Raw genomic sequence first — 18,178 nt, forward strand, 5'->3', positions numbered from 1 at the left:
CATACATGCAAGCCATTTTAAAATGTCTATAGAAGACTCAGGTCTACAACTAGGCTAGTTATGATGATACTCTAGGCAACCTCAGCTCATCCCCTTAACTGCAGGCTGAATCGACTGACCTCTGCCATGGCTAGCTAAAGACAAAAGCTAATATGGTCGGAGTCAGAGGAAGATCACGAGCTTGCGATAACTGCCGGCGTAGGCGAATAAAATGTGGTACGTATCATCGCAGCAGCTTGTTGTCGTCTGTATCTAACCTTGCAGATCTTGCATCTCCTGCGTGCTCACGATGCGTGAAAGCACGACTGTTATGCGGGGGAAGTCAGGATGTTTGTTTCATCCAATACAACGGTGGAAAAAGTCAAGCTGCTCCATCGATAACAGCGGCTCAGCCGAGTAGCATGCTGCAAGAAACCAGAGCAGCTGAATCAGAGATGATCTCGCCAGCCGCCGACCTCCGAGCATATTCAGCACAAGCAAGCTTACTGGATGTCAGCCGCCAAATGCCGATCCTGTACGACGAAGTGTTTCTAACGTATACTCGCTCTCATCTTATCCGAGATCATGGAGATATTTGGTTCGACTCTCGACCCTTAAACTCACTTACTGAGAAGTGTCTCTTGGCACTGTCCACCACGTACTTCGGAGTAGACCATGTTGAGCAACCAATCACTCGCCTCGGCTTGTCACGATATGGGAAAGTATTATCGGATCTCAACAGAGGTCTTAGTGATCCCACAGCTTGCCAGTCCACCGACCTCCTCTTCGCAGTCGTTGTGATGACTCTGTTTGAAGTGAGTATCTCTCCTTGCCTAATGAGAGTTCGCAGGGTTTACTGACAGTAAGATTCAAGTTCTTGATTGGCGACAAAGATAGTGGTTGGGTGCAACATTCACGTGGACTGGAGGAGCTGCTTCGACTTAAAGGGCCAGAATCTATGAAGTCTCTTGGCAGTCTAATCATCCTCGAAAGCTCAAGGTCGTCCATGATCTTTGCTGCCATCTTCTCCGGTCGCCGGACCATACTTTCCCGTGCCGAATGGAAAGCCATTCCCTGGACTGAACATCCAGAGCGCGGTGATGCCATGAAGCTCTTGATCGATATTCTAGCGGACTGTCCCGAACTCTTCATATTGAGAAATGAAACGACCGCCCAACTGCACGGCACCGATCGTTATTCTACGTCTCTGCAACTTTTCAAAAGCAAAGCCTTCAAAGTCCTTGAGGATCTGAAGTTGTGGAGGGATTCGAATCCGAATTTGCTAGACCAATGGATAGACGCACCAACACCAGCAGACTCACCTTTTTGCGTGAGATCTGATGGACAGCGAAGCCTATTTTGGAATACCATCCTCAACTATAAATCGGTTCACCTCGCGAATCTCACCTCACTCTACTACAGTATCTTCATCCTCGTTTCACAGCTTATACAAGGCCTGGCCAATGGCGACGAGTACCAAGGGCTAGAGGAAGAGGTGTATTCTGCAGGAATAATTGTCTGTCGTAGCATTGATTATCACTTGGACAGTGTGCGGGTCGGAGCAGACAGCCTCTTCATCTTCTTTCCAATGAGGATGGCTTTCGATGCTGTGGGAAAGAGTCATGCGGAGGTAGGCACATGGCTGAGAAACAAATTAGAAAGCATCCGTTCACAGTCATCCGGAAGATGGGCGACGGCAAAGTATCTTTTAGACTTGCGAAGCTCCACTATCAGCGTGGGCACGTCTATTGATGAGGTCAGCTAATCGCACATGGGACAAAGAGCTGAGCATGTAGCTATCTACAAGTTCTCTATGATGATAAACTCCATCCTATCCGCTTTCTTATCCTGCTTCTTAGACACCTTGTCAGCCTTCTTCTCGCGCTTAGTCGACTTAGTTTCGCGCTCATCTTGCAGCTTCTCTTGCTTCCTCTCAATCTTTTTGATCTTTTTGTCCATCTTTCTCTCTATCTTGTCGACCTTCCTTGAGTTTGCCTCTGCCATCTTGTGCTCTGATCGGCGCTGTATGTCCTGAATCTTTCGGTTCAGTTCAAGGTCTTCATCGTCGGAACTGGAACTAGATGTATCATCAACGGATCCATAGCGCTCCTTGCTCTTCTGTTTAGACAGCTTCTTCTGTCGCTTCTCCTCCCGTTTCTTCAGTCTCCTCTGGATTTGCTTCGCACTTATTTTGTCGATAACATTTCGCTGCTCCGAGGGCGGTGGGACGTCAAACGAGAGCGAGGCTATGTAGGGTGCGAGGACCCGCATCCGACGCTCTGTAACAGTGGCTGGCGACTCATCTAATCCGCTTGACCTACGAATTTCTCTCTCAGCAACAAATTACCTAGCTTGCACTGAGGAAAAGGCCTGCAATGCAACCTAATCAGGGGGAAAGCAAGGTACTCACTCTAACACGGGTAATACCTCGCCGCAGCCAAGCCGAGCAGCCAAATCTTTGCTCTTACAGATACTCGCCTTGAGTCCTCGTGGTGCAAAATAGTCGCGGTTGCTTGCTTCTAATAACGCTTGCGTTCGCACGCGGGAGACTGCCGCCGTACCTACACCAGCAACTACGGACATTCCGGCCGATGCCGCTTGTGCCCAATGATGTGGCCTAGGTATCGATATGAGGGCAGTGAGTCGAGAAGAGACAACACCGAATAGAATGAGGGGAAAGGGGGTTCTTACACGATACCTATGACTTGGCCAGCCGCATCTAGAGCCTGCAGAGGAGCTGGTGCGGCCTGCGCCACGGCGAGATTGTCGAGAAAATCCACAAAACCTCTCTCGTTGATGCCGTGCTTTCGCAAGTCGGGACTATACGCCCTCATGAACGGGAGCGAAGCTTTAAGGGGGCTACCTATATCGACACGAGGGATAACGACGGGTTTCTGGGTCTCAGTTGGCGATGATCAACGCAGTCGGTCCAAGCACGAGCTCACCTGTAGGCGTTCACCGGCTGACACTGCAGCGGAGTAGCTTGGTGGTGCTTGAGGAGCGTACGGGTACATTGGAGCAAGTTGCTGAGGGGTTGTAGAAGTTGGGAATATGTTGCCGTAGCTATTGGTGCTTTGTTGAGGGCGTGGGTAATGTTGCTGGTTGTATGTAGAATCCATGTTGATAGTGGCAGCTATCATCTCATCAAGAGATTCACTATAAGTGCAGGAAATAATGCAACGCTCCGGGGTTTCGAAAGCTTCTCTGTGATTGAATGCACCCTTTTCTTTATTATTCATTGAGAGAAGAAGACCCGAAGAAGCGTTCATGGAAATTGGATCATTTTATACAAAAATCTCGTCCTGTCGCACCAGTATTCGAAAGACTCGGCTGAGCCATGAGCATAGGCGGCCATCAATTCGACCCGATTTCCCAAAAGGGTGCATTTCTCGAGGCTAAGGTTTTAGCTCCGCTGAGCCGCCAATCTTCTTTGGTCCTCAGAATATTTGATGGTCTGGAGGATTTCCGCTTCGAGTAGTGCGGAACCGTGCTGACTCAATTGAACTTCTTTACATGTCATTATAGGCTTAGAGTTCCTCACATGTGCTGAAGAATGGTACCCATATTTGCACAGCCCGACTGAGCAAGGTTTTGATCATTCTCTAATGCCTCTGATGGCTGCCTCGATGCTATGATCACTGACTGCGGTTTTGGCCGCTGAAAGTGCGGCAATCTAAGAACTCCAGTCAGAAAGACTTGAGTACAACAAACTTCCTATAAGAGCACTGGAAGGCTCTGTGTAGACCGGCCTCATCATGCATATCGTCCCTCGATGCGACTCGAGAGATTATCTCGCTAGGTCATGCAGTGTTCCTTTGAAGATTTTGATATCGCAAACCAAAGGCTGCCAGCAATTTAGCGCGAGTATTCAGCAATCGCAACGTTACCAAACTCCGAGGCTCTTATTTTTGAGCATTTCTCCTCGCACATTTAGTTATTCTCTCAATTTGGAAGTCCCGTGCCAATTCGTTTGAGACGAGAGAAATAATAGGTGGTCAAACAACTCTCTATATCTCTAACTGCATGTGGCAGGTGGCCCAGTGGAAATAGCCCTTCCAGCGCGCTAAACGTGCCAGTTATTGTACAATAGGGCGTAGGACTGACGTTTGCGATGCATGCTCGGAAAATGCACAATGAGTACTGCCTTATAACCCCAAGCACCACATCAACTCGAGTGGAACCGGCAGTGCCCCTAACTTACCCCTCCCTCAACACGGTTCCAAAAGCCTGGACTACACAAAACAAGACCAAAAATGAGCAGCAACAATACTTCCAAAATCGAGCTCATTCCTTGGGATCATACCTCCGAGGACCATGTCGAAAGAATGCGGCAGCAGCGCATCAATTGCGGCTGGATGTCTGAAATGGCCGACATATGGAAGGAGGCTACCGCTAAAGGCATTAAGACTATGTATTGGGTTGTATGACATAATCTCTCTTACAAAAGGACAATGACTTATAAGCGTGAAGGTCTTAGCAGATGATCGCCCAGGGCGAGATGAACAACTTGCCATTCACAAGACAAAATACCCCACAGTGTGTTTCTCCTTATGCCGATGCTCCAATGAAACTCACCTCTAATGCCTTCCCAAGGAAGCTGATCCTATTCTGGATACTGCATCGACACATTGGGGCTCGCCTCGCGTCGCATCTCAGCGGTCTGTCCTTCCCATTGGTCACATTGGGCTCGGTTACCGCGCCAAAGACGATGCAGAGTTCGGCCTTCCCTCAGAGGGTGTTGTCTGGATCGGTCCGCTATACGTGTCTTGGTCGCTTCAGCGAGGCGGAATCGGGCGAGCAACGATGCAGGCAGCTGAGGCGATGGTGGTCAGCCCGCCTTTCAATGCAAAGATGAGCGCTCTAGATGCGATATCTGAGAAATCTCAGTTCTCTCCCGCAATGTTGAACCTGTACTATCTTTCTAAGGGAAACCAGCCCGGGGTGAGTATATCCAATATAATGTGTATTAGTTACTACCATTTTTGACACGATGCTGGGGGTTGCCTGCGCATCTCTAAGGTAGGGAATTGTGGATCAACACGCATGAACTAACCGAGGGATAGATGTCCAATGAAGCATGGTATCGAAAGCAAGGCTATGAAGAATTTCACATGAATCCTGAGGCCTTCTTCTTCACCGATCCAGAGACGGGCGAGAAGACACCTATTCCCACGTACTACTTCAAGAAAATACTTGGGTAAGCGAGGGATAGAGCGAGTACGACTTTGACTATCTAAGAAGACGTAAAGCATTCTGACCGACGACGCATATTTCTAGTCAGGATATTAGTTGGGTGATATAGGCAGTCGTACCAGTTGTCTCCACTAGATCGACGTCAGAAGTTCGGCTGACCCGGCCTCCAAAATTCCTATGCCTCTCGGAGCTGGGCTTCATTCTTGCAGATTCATCTGAAATATCGGCTCGAGTCGCCCTAACTCAGGCAACTGGAATTGGCCGAGAGGCTTGTAAGTGCTACGAATAGCATTCGGGCTCGGGAGAAACGAGCTGGCTGCGGAAATGGAGGACTCGGACATGCTCAATCCAACATTGAGTGTGTCATGATGCTTAGGTGACAGAGGATGCCTAGAATGGTGGGGAGAGACACCTAAGCTTGATTCTGTATTCAACATCACAAATAACATGTCACTGGACTGAAATATGTTTGGCTGTTTCCTATTTCCTTAACGAACCACCAAAGTTGGTCTTCATTATTTTCGCTTGGGGGCCCGTTAAGCCGATCCAGCTATCTGCGGAGCGTTCCATCTTGGATAACAGGATCCCAATTTTCTAGAAGACTTGGTAGAGGTATTTAGTTTCATTATCAAATATTATTTGAGATCCATGTCAAATCTAAGTAAAGAATTGAGGTTATCTATCAGGTTGATACTCATTTAGGCTTAGCGCCGGGAGTTGCATGCTGCTGTTGATTTGCCGTTATCAATGATGGTCTTTCGGACCGTCCGACAGGAAGATGATAAGCATTGCGGTCTTTGATTCTCCAATCATCGTATAATCTTATGACGAGATGATGGATGGCAATTCTTTGTCAATTACTTCCTCATTCATATATTGCTTCTATTCCACTTCAATCCTTCAAATCGCGTTTTACATCCAGCACAAAAACTCTTGGCTCAGTAACTATCAAGTCCAGGCCACTTAACCCTCACCAACATGGCAGTGGACGATGACCAAAGCAGCCCGTCACCCTTTGGGGATACAGCCCAAGAAGACATTCGTCTAGAACACCTAGGCTATCATCAGGGTAAGCTTGAAAAGTCTCCAAATGGTATTGCTGGCGACTAATAACTATTTGCCGGTAGAGCTTAAGCGGTCTTTTGGGTTGCTCGGAATGATAGGTTTCAGTTTCAGTATTGTTACATGGTAAGCAAAACCAGCGAATGCACACAGATGAGGTATTTGCTAACTCTGTTTGTAACAGTTGGACAGCACTTAGCGGTGTCTTTATCGTCGGCGTGAATGCTGGTGGCCCACCCGTGATGGTGTACAGTTGGATTGCTGTCTCATTGATATCACTCTGTGTCGCGCTACCCATGGCAGAAATGTGCTCAATGTACCCGGTTGCTGGAGGTCAATACTCCTGGGTAGCTATTCTGGCGCCACCACGTGTGGCGCGCGGATTCTCATATGTTGCCGGCTGGTTCATGCTCATTGGTATCATTGCAATGGGCGCGACAAACAACTTTGTCACAGCCAATTTCATCCTTGGCCAAGCGAATCTCGTCTTTCCTGAATATGTCATCCAGCGTTGGCAGACGGTGTTAATGGCTTGGCTTATCGCTTTCATCGCCACCGGTATCAATCTTCGAGGCCCGCAACTCCTCAACAAAATTTCTCATGTCCTTCTGTGGTGGAATATTTGTTCCTTTATAATCATTACGGTGACAATCCTTGCTACCAACGACAATAAGCAGCCAGTGTCCTTTGTCTTCAAGGAATTCCAGAATTTCACGGGCTGGGGTTCCGGTATGGCGGCAATCATCGGTATTCTCCAATCCTGCTTTGGCATGTGCTGTTATGACACCGCAGCGCATATGACTGAGGAGATGAAAAACGCCTCCAAGGAAGCCCCCACTGTAATTGTATCTTCGGTGGTGATGGGGGCCGTTACGGGACTTGGATTCCTTTTAGCTCTCTGCTTCTGCATTGGAGACATTGAAGCAACCGCAAACACGTCCACAGGAGTGCCGATTATACAGATATTCTACGATTCGACCGGTAGCAAGCTTGGTGCATGTTTTCTCACCAGCATGATAACCGTCATTGCGATTTTCGCTTCGAACAGTCTTCTGGCAGAGGGTTCTCGCGCTGTGTACGCCTTCGCCCGCGACCATGGTCTCCCCTTTTCGAAATTTTTTGCTCGAGTCAACACTAAGACTCAAGTTCCAGTTTATGCCATTGGCCTCACACTCGGCGTGCAGATGGCCCTGAATGCAATTTACTTCGGCACACTGACCGGATTTGAGACAGTCATTTCTATTGCTACAGAAGGATTTTGTAAGCCTTTTTTATTCATGACTCGGTAACTCATCTAACACAGCGCCATAGATCTGTCCTATGCCATGCCGCTTTTGTCACGTCTTTTGGCATATTACACCGGCCATTTCACTGCATTTACCGGCCCTTGGGCAATGTCGGTTCCTGTGTCGCTGTGCTTGAACGCTATCGGGCTGACCTATCTGCTATTTGGATCCATCACATTCAACTTTCCATATAGCGCCCCTGTTGACAAGGACTCCATGAACTATACATCTGCAGCCATTGGTGTAATTGGTGTCATTAGTGTAATTACATGGATGACAACAGGCCATAAACATTTCACAGGTCCAAGGCTTGGACCTAGCGAGAAGCCCATCATTGGCGAGGATTTAGCAGCAGCAGCCGCTCCTAGAAACGAAGAGCTTGCAGTCAAGGCAGGCTAAATACGGCTATGTTGTGCAGAATATGTAGTAAGATAGACTGCTGGAGCTCATGTACAATGGAGAATATCTCTTTACACTTTGTTCACCGGCTTATATGGGGAGGTACTCGACCAAAGACTATGCGCAAATATCGGGATGGAGCAATTGAGTTCATCCTGACTAAATGACCTTGCTCTCCGGGCTAGTATTTTCCAAACGCAATCTTCGCGCAAAGCTTACTAAAGATACTCGATGAAGCTGAATAATGGTAGTCTACTCCTGTGTAATTGGGGTTTTACGCCCCCAATGCTATTAGCCGTAGGTCCATGGCGCCCTGCCAGGATATCAAGCTCTCAGGGCCCAATCGCGCCTAGAGGAGCCTCAAGGCGGAAATGGAGACATATCGTTGGTGGAGGACCGACTCTGTTCTTGCAACTGTTGCAGCCATCTCTCCGGGGCCATTTAACTTGAGGATAATGTTTCGAACTACCGAGAAGCTTATCTAGTACGACGGCACGCACCGAGCACGTTCCGTAACCTAAATCTTGAGCTGAAGTGCATAATTGGAGATCGGCCGCCTTATTTCCCCTTTGCTGCACGCTACGGGATGCGATATCACCAACCCGGTTCTAAAATTATCGAGCGTTTATTCATCCCAAACAAGCGAGACCTGCTTGTGGCTGCATACTGCACGCGACTGCATCAGTACCGAATGATACTGCTGACGTGAGATTGGCGGCCGCTGGATGTCGCTTACCAGGGGGTTGCAACATCATCTAACCGGAAGTGACCTTAATGTATCTTCAATCATCAAAAAGCACATGGGCCTTGGCATTTGCTGTATCGAAGAAAAGGATGCGAGCCTGCTCACTTTTTTTTCGAGGGGGCGGTTTCCTCTCCACCTCGCTCTGCTTATGCAGGAGACGCGTTCAATTGCTTGTGTATAACGGAGTCGCGATGGACCACCACCAGCACGGCATGCAGCAACCCAATGGCTCAGGGATGGATGCAAATTATTTTGTACCGCAACAAGGTGTTGTTGCGGAGAAGGGTCCAGTAATGGCGGCACAGCCAGGCTACGCACCATACCAAGATGGGCAATACCAGCATCCTGATCCTCAGTATCAGCAGTACCCGGCCGAGTACAACGCGCCGGTGACCGGGTATCCACCTGCGGAATCCGGCTATCCAGCTGCTGCTACTGCGCCGCCGACGGTCCTCGGGATGAAGCGCGGGACGTTCTTCGCCGTGGTTGGCGTGACGGCCGTTTTACTCGCGCTTGTCATTGGCCTCGGCGCCGGACTGGGTGTCAGCCAGAAGAATCTACACGATAAAGAGGGAGAGCTCGCAGACATCCAAGCCAATCTCACTGGGTGCGTATATTGACGTGTAAAGATTCCTGTCTTGGCATCGACGTCTAATAATCAATAGTTCTGGTTCTCCGACAGTATTTGTGACTGTAACACCAAGCGCGAGTGCTACAAAGACCTCGGCCACATCCTCGCCAACTACATCATTCGTCAATGAGTGCCCGAAGTCAAATAACACCGTCTACACAGCAAGCTCTGGTGGCAAAGAGTTTCGCAAGTTTTGCGGCATTGACTATGGCGGCAATGGCGAGGCAGACGACCTGGGTAATGTCAAGACCAAGAGCATGGATGCTTGTATTGATGCTTGCGCTGCGAAGTCGAGCTGTGAAGGTGCTGGTTGGGGAATTTTGGATGGAGACCAAGGAAATCTCCACTCTTGCTGGATGAAGACAAACCTGACCAAGAGCCACAATGCTACAGCTGATTGGAATTTTGCTATACTGATCGACTCTGAGGAGTCATAGACTAGAGAGCCCCCACCGTGTCTGATTAATTCAATTGTATTTCTAGCGCTGATTATATAGCGAGCGTTGGATTGGAATCACTTGGTAATCAAGGGTGCTTGCGTCTAGAGAGGCTGTTGTGCTGGCGGTGTAACCAGCATGCTATATGATTGAGAGTCTGTAGGAACATGTATCGGCCAAACTCCTTCTCACTTTTTCTACTGATGGCACCTCGCATTGGCTCAGTGTCATGATAGACCCCTCAGAGCACTATCGAAATCTCGAAACTCTTTGAGCAACAGGCCTCAGTGCCGTCTAAAGCCTTCTCTATTCGGTCTAGATATTTGTCTAGCAAAGTTAAGTTTGATATGCGTGCCGCCCGCCATGTCTAGAGGCTACCAATGAACTCCGGTATAGCCACTAGTTAGGTAGGTACATCGTGTTCAACAAGCCCTCGCAGAACCGGGTGATAGAATCCCGTCCAACCTCGAGTGCGCCGTCCATAGCCAAGAACGGGTGCGGCATGCCCTTGTAGATTGTGACCTTCGCCTCGACGCCTGCCTTCTGCAGTTTCTCGGCGAACTGCTCGCCCTCCGTTCGAAGTACATCCAGCCCTCCCAGCACCATCACAGCAGGCGGCAGCTTCGACCAATCGCCCTCCCACAGCAACGGACTTGACTCCGGATGTGCCCAGTCCTCCTGGTTGGGTAGGTAGTGTCTCCTGTACCAGAGCATCTTCTCTGCCGGTAGCGCCGGCACGAACTCGTTCTCCTTGTACGATTGGTTGTTAGTCGTGTCGGCTGTGTTGTCCATCACGGGCACGGAGAGCAGCTGCAGCGAGAATTTTGGTCCGCCGCGCGCAACTGCTCGTTGGCACATTATGGCTGCTAGATTGCCGCCTGCGGATGAGCCGCCGGTCGCCATCTTGTCTGTGTTCAGCTCCAGAATCTCCTTGCCCTCGCCCAACACCCAGAGTACTGCCTCCCAGCAGTCATGCACGGCTGCGGGATACGGGTCCTCAGGAGCTAATCTAAAGGAATATCTTTAGCATCGTAAGTCTTATTAAGGGTGGAATCTTGTCTGTACCTGTAATCCACTGACACAACCACACTCCGACCACGCGAACATAGGTTCGTTGACACGACATTCTCCGTGTCAATGTTGCCGAGCACCCAACCGCCACCGTGGAAGTAGATCATAACTGGCCATCCTCCGTCAGGCTTCTGCCCCTGAGGCGTGAAACACCGCACCTTGACGTCCGGTCCTGTGCTCTCCTTCCGCGTGATAGCATAATCGGCAGTCTTCCCCACCGGCAGCAGCGGTCCGGCGCCGGGAATGAGAACACCACTTGTTCTTGACGCTTCTATGGGCTGTAGATGTACCTGCTGTTTGTCGAAGATGTGCTTGTTGTAGAATGCAGCGTAGTCTTGGTCTATCCTGGCGAGGACGCTGTGGTGGAGGGGGTATGGGGGCTGCGGGCCCGTGGAGGCGGCTTGCTCCTTTGGGGGGTCTTGTAAGTCAAGGGAACCCATTGCCGCGACTACTTGAGGCAAGATGATGAGATCACGATTGACGCTTGATTACTGGAATAGTACACAGCAGCAGCAAAGGCGGGTTTTATTTATAGATTATCAGCGAAAGGATACAGTTCAATGAGTTACAAGTAAAACAGCAAGTGAATCAGAGGGACTTGTAATTAGAAGCTAGGATGAGATGACCGACATTCGCTGGTCAGCGAGCACGGGGCGATCTCGATGTTTTTCAACGGCTTCTCCTGGCCAGGAGACAGGGAAGCAGAGCCAAGCTCCGGTATGGAGCTGCGAACTGGGTCCGCTCCATCATTCATGGATCAATCAGTGTCTCCGGTGAAGATGCACGCTACCGTGGCTCTTATCAGGATACGGACACTTATCACCGATGACGGTGATGAAAGTGGACCGGACTAACTGACCAGTAAATGCGTCGGACACGATTCAGGGCATAGGGGTTGCTTTGGTGGGGGTCAGACCGAAGAGTTGCAAGCTGGACGAGATCTTGAACCAGCCAAAACGTCGCTGGAGCGTGATGTCAGGGTCTTGTTGTTGTTGCATGAGAGGACGGCCCATCCGAGAAGCTGGGAATGCATCCCCTGAATCATTAGAGGCCAGCGTCGCAGAGGCGTGGCAAGGACAGCGACGCAGGGTGCCAGATGAATGTCGCGTCTTCCGGGGAAATGCTCAGCAAAATGGGGTTCTAGAATACGTCATGCAGGGTTATGCATGCCAGCGTGGGGGGTTTTCCGTGAGCGACGATCGGCAGAAACGTCGTGTCGGGGAAAAAACCCAGGACACGTCCACGATGCTGCTGACCGCATCGAAATCGCAAACCGGGCCGTTTTCTTTAGGGCCCTCAAAAGGACAGTTCAACGTTGCAAAGGATGGAGATGGTGGCATCTTCTTATTATTACCCCTCATCTGGGATACTGCGCTCATTAAGCTGTATCTAGCCGTACCCAAAACGCAGTCTTAGTGTGACCGGCTCGTGTCCGGACTGCCGCCGAGTTCAAGTGGGACCTGCAAGAGACTGGGGCGCCGAACCACGGCGGCGCGAAGACTGAGCATCGTCGGAGAACAGTCCGCCAGCACAAAGAATTTGATTCCGACGCTGTGACTTGGCCCGTGAACAGCCAAATTGACGAATTGAAGCATCAAAACAACATTGCCAACCCATTCTGCAAGATGTCTCAACTCGAGTTCTTCTTGCCCGCCGCGAAGGCAGCTCTCTCGGAGAGATATGTGGGCAAGTCCATTCGCGATGTGCCTACACCGGCAGCGGTCATGGACGTGTCGGCGGCAAAGAGGAATTGCGACAACATGCTTGAGGCGTGCAAGAAGCTTGGGCTAGAATGGAGAGCGCATGTCAAGACGCACAAGACAGCTGAGCTCACCAAGCTCCAAGTTGGAGATGATGTCGACCGGCCCGTCAAGATTGTCATTTCTACTCACGTGGAAGCGGAATTCCTGCTTCCAGTATTGCAGGAATATAAGAGTCAAGGAAGGAAGGTCAATGTTCTCTACGGGCTTCCGGCTGCTCCTGGGGATGTCACTCGCCTTGCAGCTGTTGCCAAAGCGCTTGGAGAGGGCAGTATCAGCGTGCTTCTAGACGACCCGGCTCAACTACCGGGTCTTGCGAGCTTCAAGTCCCAGGCCGGGGGCGTTGTGCCCCATGCGCATATCAAAATCGACATGGGCGGACGCCGAGCTGGTGTAGAGGTGGAGAGTGACCGATTCGCCCAGGTCGTTGAGGCAGCACTCGCCGCTCATCGCGAAGGCAACATCATCCTCTCTGGGCTTTACTCGCACGCAGGACACTCATACGCCGGCGATAGTCGAGTGGCAGCTATGAAGATGATGGGTGCGGAGCTCAGTGCCATGCTCACGGGAGCGGGTCGCCTGACGACCATCGCTAAGGATGCAGGCGTTGCGGTCCCGCCTCTGACACTTTCCGCCGGCGCCTCGCCTACTGCATTGTCTGTGCAGAACCTGCTGTCAGAGGGGAGTGTGGATGAGAAGGATTCTGAGCTACATGCCGCAGCATCTAGCCTCTCTGCACTCTTTGACACCATCCGCGAGCGCAGCCATGTGGTGGAGATCCACGCTGGAGTCTACCCAACGCTCGATCTGCAGCAGCTTGCGGCACACAGCGTCTCCACCTCCCTAGTCTCATGGAAGGACATTGCCTTCACTGTTCTGGCAGAGGTGCATAGCAACTACCCTGGCCGCGGAGCAGACGGACGACCGGAGGTTCTGATCGGGGCCGGCATCTTCGCCCTGGGTCGGGAGACCTGCAAGGCATACCCAGGCATGGCTATGGTGACACCGTGGGGGCGTAAGGACGTCGAGATGCCTACAGTGGACGTAGAGCAATACGAAGGCTGGATCGTGGGCAGATTCTCGCAGGAGCATGGCATCTTGACCTGGCGATCAGTGGGGGAGAAGACTTCCGGAAAGGGGCAGCTGCAGGAACCAGACGCTCTAGAAGTCGGGCAGAAGGTCAGGCTCTGGCCAAACCATTCATGTGTCACCGGAGCTCATTTCGGCTGGTACTTTGTGGTGGACGAGAGCAGGGAGGGGAAGGAGGATGAAATTGTGGATATTTGGGTCAGAGCCAGGGGATGGTAGAAGTCGCTATGCTTACTGTAGTGTAGTCTGGGGTGTCTCCACATCGGTGGTGATGGATGCTGCCCTCCCTCCCCCCTGCGAGCCCTGGTCTCCCACTCTGTGGGGGTGGCGGCCACCAAGCTTCTACCACATCCTCGTACATACACACGTACAGTACACACTTACACCAGACAGGCCATCGTGCTCACCTGCCTCGTCAGGCGGTGAGGTCCGGCTGAGCCGCATCAATATGTTACTCGCTGGCGAGGTCGGCTTCTCCTCCCCACCTCGTCGTAGACATCTCCACAAAATCCAAGAGACCAGTTCCGTTCCTGATCCCGAACCTATTCTCGTCCAACATGATCGGCCTCTATCCAACATTTGAGATGAGCTAATACGTACTACCTGATGACCCCATTGCCCTAATCACGGCGACTGACCCCTAGGGCCGCCTAGTCTCCGGGATCTACCTCAATAGTTGTTTGTCATGGAATCCTGTCACTGGTGGTTGGCCTCAGTGGTAGTAGTCACGGGCTGCTCGATTAAACATACTTTAGACTCCAGCTACCATGTGGACAAGTCTCTTAAACCATGGGCTTAAGTATACGACACGTCTCCCGTCTCGCCGGATCCCCGTTGAATAACCCAAACCGGTGCCCTAGACGACTCCCCGTCCTTTGCATGGTGCAAGTCTCAAGTGGTTCTTCCTCCCCTCTCTCACTCCCTCCCAGTACTCTTGTCTTCTCCACAAGACAATGACCCTACCGGCAATGTCTCCCTCAGCTCAACTAGACATCGAAGGCGGGCGGAGCCGCACTAATGGCCACGACGGCGGGCGAGCCCTAGTGCCCGGCGTCTATGTGCCGACAGTAGTCTTCTTCGATGCCAACACTGAGGCTCTGGATCTCAAGGCGCTATCCCGGCACTCGGTACGCCTAGCTCGCGCCGGAGTCACCGGTATAGCGGTCCAAGGGTCAAACGGGGAGGCTGTCCACTTGACTCATGACGAACGGCAACGCATCATCCAGACAACGCGGACGGCGCTGGACGACGCCGGCTTCACCTCCATGCCGGTGCTCGTTGGCTGCGGCGCCCAGTCCACAAGGGAGGCCATCGATCTGTGCGAGCAGGCACACGAATATGGCGGCGACTATGCTCTGGTTCTGCCGCCAAACTACTACAGAGGCTTGTTCAATGCATCCACGATAGCAGAGTACTTCACGGCCGTGGCGGACGCTTCGCCCATTCCTCTAATCATCTACAACTATCCACAAGCTACGGGCGTCGATCTCACCTCTGACGCGCTCATCTCCCTGGGGAGCCACCCGAACATCGTTGGATGCAAGTTCACCTGCGGAAACACAGGCAAGCTAGGCCGCGTTGCCTCCGCCTTCACCGGCGCAAAGACCGGCAGCCTTCTCTGCTTCGCCGGCTCGGTGGACTTCTTCCTGCCGAGCCTGATCACCGGCAGCGCGGGCGTCATCGGAGGTCTTGCAAACATCTCGCCCAAGGCCGTCGTGCGTCTGCTCCAGCTGTACCAGCAGGGTCGCGACGAGGAGGCGAATGTTCTGCATGATGTGCTCGGGCGCGCGGACTGGGCGGCCATCCAGACGGGCGTCGTCGGGACCAAGGTTGCTATGGAGGAATTCTATGGCTACGGAGGCTGGGCGCGCAAGCCGCTCCCCCGGCCGGAGGGCCTGGAGAGGGCGAAGATCATCGACGGATTCAGGGAAATCGTCGAGTTGGAGAAGACTCTCTGAAGCAGCGGGCTGTTCAGGGGGGTTTACGTGGGGACTTGCATTGAAAGGGGGCCAAAAAAGGTGGTGGCACTAGTCTTTACCTCTTGCTCATGCGCTGATATTTCTGTCTCATGATTCTTTCATGCCAAAAGTCTTAGCATTTTCAAATAATATCAACATGATCTTCCTCGATAAATCACATTGCGGAGAAGCGGTGCTCCACCAAGCCCGCGTAAGGGATGCCCGCGTAAGCTATCGTGCCCACGCATGGCCACGCCGTAGGTTTTTCTCCGCATTCTTTTTATGATAGGTCGTTGAAGCGGTCCATTGAGCTGTTTGGGCAGTCATTGCGTGATAATGCCCAGTATAGCTAGTAATATTAGTAATTGTTGTTCTTAATTGTATGCTAATATTCTATACTGCGGGAAGAAGCGCTAGTGGAAATCAACAGCAGATACTAACATACCGGCGTGGAAACTCATTGGAACTCATCCATATATCCATGCAGGGCTTCTTAGACTTTGGTAATGAATCACATTTTAGAGGCTGGAGCAGGTGGGCTAAACGAAGTTTTACTTTTTGATACTCTATAAGTTTTGTTCTATTGAATGCACCTACTGCACCGCAACGCATTCAATCTCAACGTCAGTGTTTAGGGGCAGAGTCTTAACGGCGACGCATCTAAAATGTCTGTTAGCATATGCATACTAACGGCAGAGGATGAGTAATAGAGGATGAACTCACGTCCGGCAGGGCTTAATATCGCCCCAGTAGGTGGTGTAGACCTCGTTCATGGCAGCAAAGTCGTCCATGTTGGAGAGGAAGACATTGACCTTGACGACGTTGTCAATGGTGGTGCCAGCAGCCTCCAAGACGGCAGTCAGGTTCTTGATGCATTGGTGCTGTGTCTCATATTAGCCTCACGTATCGTTCCACACGTCAGGGAAGCAAAGTCAAAAACTCACAGTGTGCTCCTTGATGCCACCCTCAACGATCTTGCCGGTCTCAGCATCCATGGCAACGGCGCCGGAGCAGTAGACAAAGCCACCGGCCTTGATGGCCTGGCTGTAGATGCCCGGGAGAGGCTTGGGAGCCGCACTGGTAAGGACGGGGGTTTTCTTGGCAGACATTTTGACAGTGATTTCTGGTGAATGTGTATTTGAGTGAGTGAGTGAGTGAGAAAGTGTGTTGCCCAAAGCAGAAATAAGCTTATCAGATGAGAATCAGGGATTATCCAGAGGTGGGGGAACGTGTGTGACAAGGGTTGGTTGGTCTGTTCCGGACGATCCTACGTCGGAAAAGGATGTGTGGTGAGTCTGGATGAATCCGAGCAAAGTAGACACAACACAACAAGACAAGAATAGTAATAACAGGGAGGAGAAGGAAGAGAAACCCGACAACCAGAGTCTCGGGCGCAAAAAGAAATAACAATGAGAGCAACGTTACCCGCAAACAGCCTATCGGGATGAACTGCCCAACTGCCCGCGTTGGTGATCTGGCGGTGGAGTTTCCCGACTCTTGAGAGGGGTTTGAGGGGTTCGAGATGACCCCCGTAGCCCGTCTCCACTGACCCCCACTTAGCCATGCTGCCCGCGCAAGACACCCTACTGCATAGTAGATGCCCTAGGGCTCCCCTAAGACGTTGCTTAGGGGCAGGCGACGCCGCTAGATGTCTCCCTTATCCTGTTACTCAACAGCGTAGTAAGTCTTAGCTAATTGATAGGGGAACTCCACCTTCGTCGAAGGCAGCTCTTGGCCTGAATCCATGGACTCGGCCCTTCTTGTAGCTCAAGCTGGCAAGTTGCTGGGGTTTCACCAGATTCTCAATGAGATGTAGCTATATAGGGCGATTATGCGGGGGAGGCTTGAGATCAATCAGGGGGAGGGCAGATGGCTCTCATCAAACCGCTGCCATACATGACTGGTTTGCTATCGAGCTGACCAGGGCTGAGACCCCCAACTCCCCACCGTCTCAGGCATCTCGAACAGCAGTGAGCTAGAGCTGCCAGAAAATGAAGCCGTCGGAAATTTGGACGTGACATGGGACGATTTGAAGCTGGGGGAGTGTGGCAGATGTGACGATGCTAACCTTTTTGACAGCTGCAGCCTTCCTGATCGATGTAAGTCTAAGCAGCTAGGATTGCCATCATCTCGACTGATAACAATACAATACACACACTTAGACACACAACCTACACGAAAAGAGAGAGACTAACAAGCCTAATCAGCCGCTCTCCGGAGGCGCCGCTGACATCTTTCAATGTTATCTGGATTCGGCCCAATGCTGCGCGAAAAGTGCCACCGCGCGCCGCGCGCCGCGCACCGTTGCCAAGTCCCGGCAGGGTTTTCCTTGATAGAGCGCCCAGTAGACTAGCAGTGGACTTGTAGAGATAAGCTTGTCGGGACGCTCACTGGTCAGCCCCGGGGCGGAACCGGCCCTGATTGGGAAGGACATGGGGTTGATCTCCAGAGATACGAATTGAAACTACGAGTAAGTCACTTCTCCGCGCGAAAACGTTATTCGCTTTGCAAATATCTCTCTCTCGCTCTCTGATAGTCATTCGCTCACTCATTCAATGAACCACGGTA

The 18,178-nt window shown here is 51.5% G+C and overlaps 6 protein-coding genes across 6 annotated transcripts; 3 read left to right on the forward strand and 3 right to left on the reverse strand.

Annotated features, from left to right (window-relative positions):
- Positions 1 to 1,779: 1,779 nt before the first annotated feature.
- Positions 1,780 to 2,250, reverse strand: UCRPA7_1854 (hypothetical protein; the record flags this gene model as incomplete). The annotated part of the gene is made up of 1 exon (XM_007914433.1): positions 1,780 to 2,250. The coding sequence occupies one exon, from the start codon at positions 2,248 to 2,250 to the stop codon at positions 1,780 to 1,782; it is 471 nt and encodes a 156-aa protein (XP_007912624.1).
- Positions 2,251 to 6,328: 4,078 nt separating this feature from the next.
- UCRPA7_1855 (putative gaba permease protein) lies at positions 6,329 to 7,919 on the forward strand (the record flags this gene model as incomplete). The annotated part of the gene is made up of 4 exons (XM_007914434.1): positions 6,329 to 6,360; positions 6,419 to 6,963; positions 7,387 to 7,494; positions 7,546 to 7,919. The coding sequence occupies 4 exons, from the start codon at positions 6,329 to 6,331 to the stop codon at positions 7,917 to 7,919; spliced, it is 1,059 nt and encodes a 352-aa protein (XP_007912625.1).
- Positions 7,920 to 10,131: 2,212 nt separating this feature from the next.
- UCRPA7_1856 (putative lipase 2 protein) lies at positions 10,132 to 11,243 on the reverse strand (the record flags this gene model as incomplete). Its single annotated transcript, XM_007914435.1, has 2 exons — positions 10,132 to 10,741; positions 10,798 to 11,243. 2 exons carry the CDS (start codon positions 11,241 to 11,243, stop codon positions 10,132 to 10,134), a joined length of 1,056 nt encoding a protein of 351 aa, XP_007912626.1.
- Positions 11,244 to 12,428: 1,185 nt separating this feature from the next.
- UCRPA7_1857 (putative alanine racemase domain protein) lies at positions 12,429 to 13,871 on the forward strand (the record flags this gene model as incomplete). The annotated part of the gene is made up of 1 exon (XM_007914436.1): positions 12,429 to 13,871. One exon carries the CDS (start codon positions 12,429 to 12,431, stop codon positions 13,869 to 13,871), a length of 1,443 nt encoding a protein of 480 aa, XP_007912627.1.
- Positions 13,872 to 14,605: 734 nt separating this feature from the next.
- UCRPA7_1858 (putative dihydrodipicolinate synthetase protein) lies at positions 14,606 to 15,610 on the forward strand (the record flags this gene model as incomplete). Its single annotated transcript, XM_007914437.1, has 1 exon — positions 14,606 to 15,610. One exon carries the CDS (start codon positions 14,606 to 14,608, stop codon positions 15,608 to 15,610), a length of 1,005 nt encoding a protein of 334 aa, XP_007912628.1.
- A 593-nt stretch (positions 15,611 to 16,203) lies between these two features.
- Positions 16,204 to 16,719, reverse strand: UCRPA7_1859 (putative l-psp endoribonuclease family protein; the record flags this gene model as incomplete). Its single annotated transcript, XM_007914438.1, has 3 exons — positions 16,204 to 16,270; positions 16,334 to 16,491; positions 16,555 to 16,719. 3 exons carry the CDS (start codon positions 16,717 to 16,719, stop codon positions 16,204 to 16,206), a joined length of 390 nt encoding a protein of 129 aa, XP_007912629.1.
- Positions 16,720 to 18,178: the final 1,459 nt, after the last annotated feature.

Source organism: Phaeoacremonium minimum (assembly GCF_000392275.1).
Source record: "Phaeoacremonium minimum UCRPA7 unplaced genomic scaffold PA7_03_scaffold_134, whole genome shotgun sequence".
Classification (NCBI taxonomy): domain Eukaryota; kingdom Fungi; phylum Ascomycota; class Sordariomycetes; order Togniniales; family Togniniaceae; genus Phaeoacremonium; species Phaeoacremonium minimum.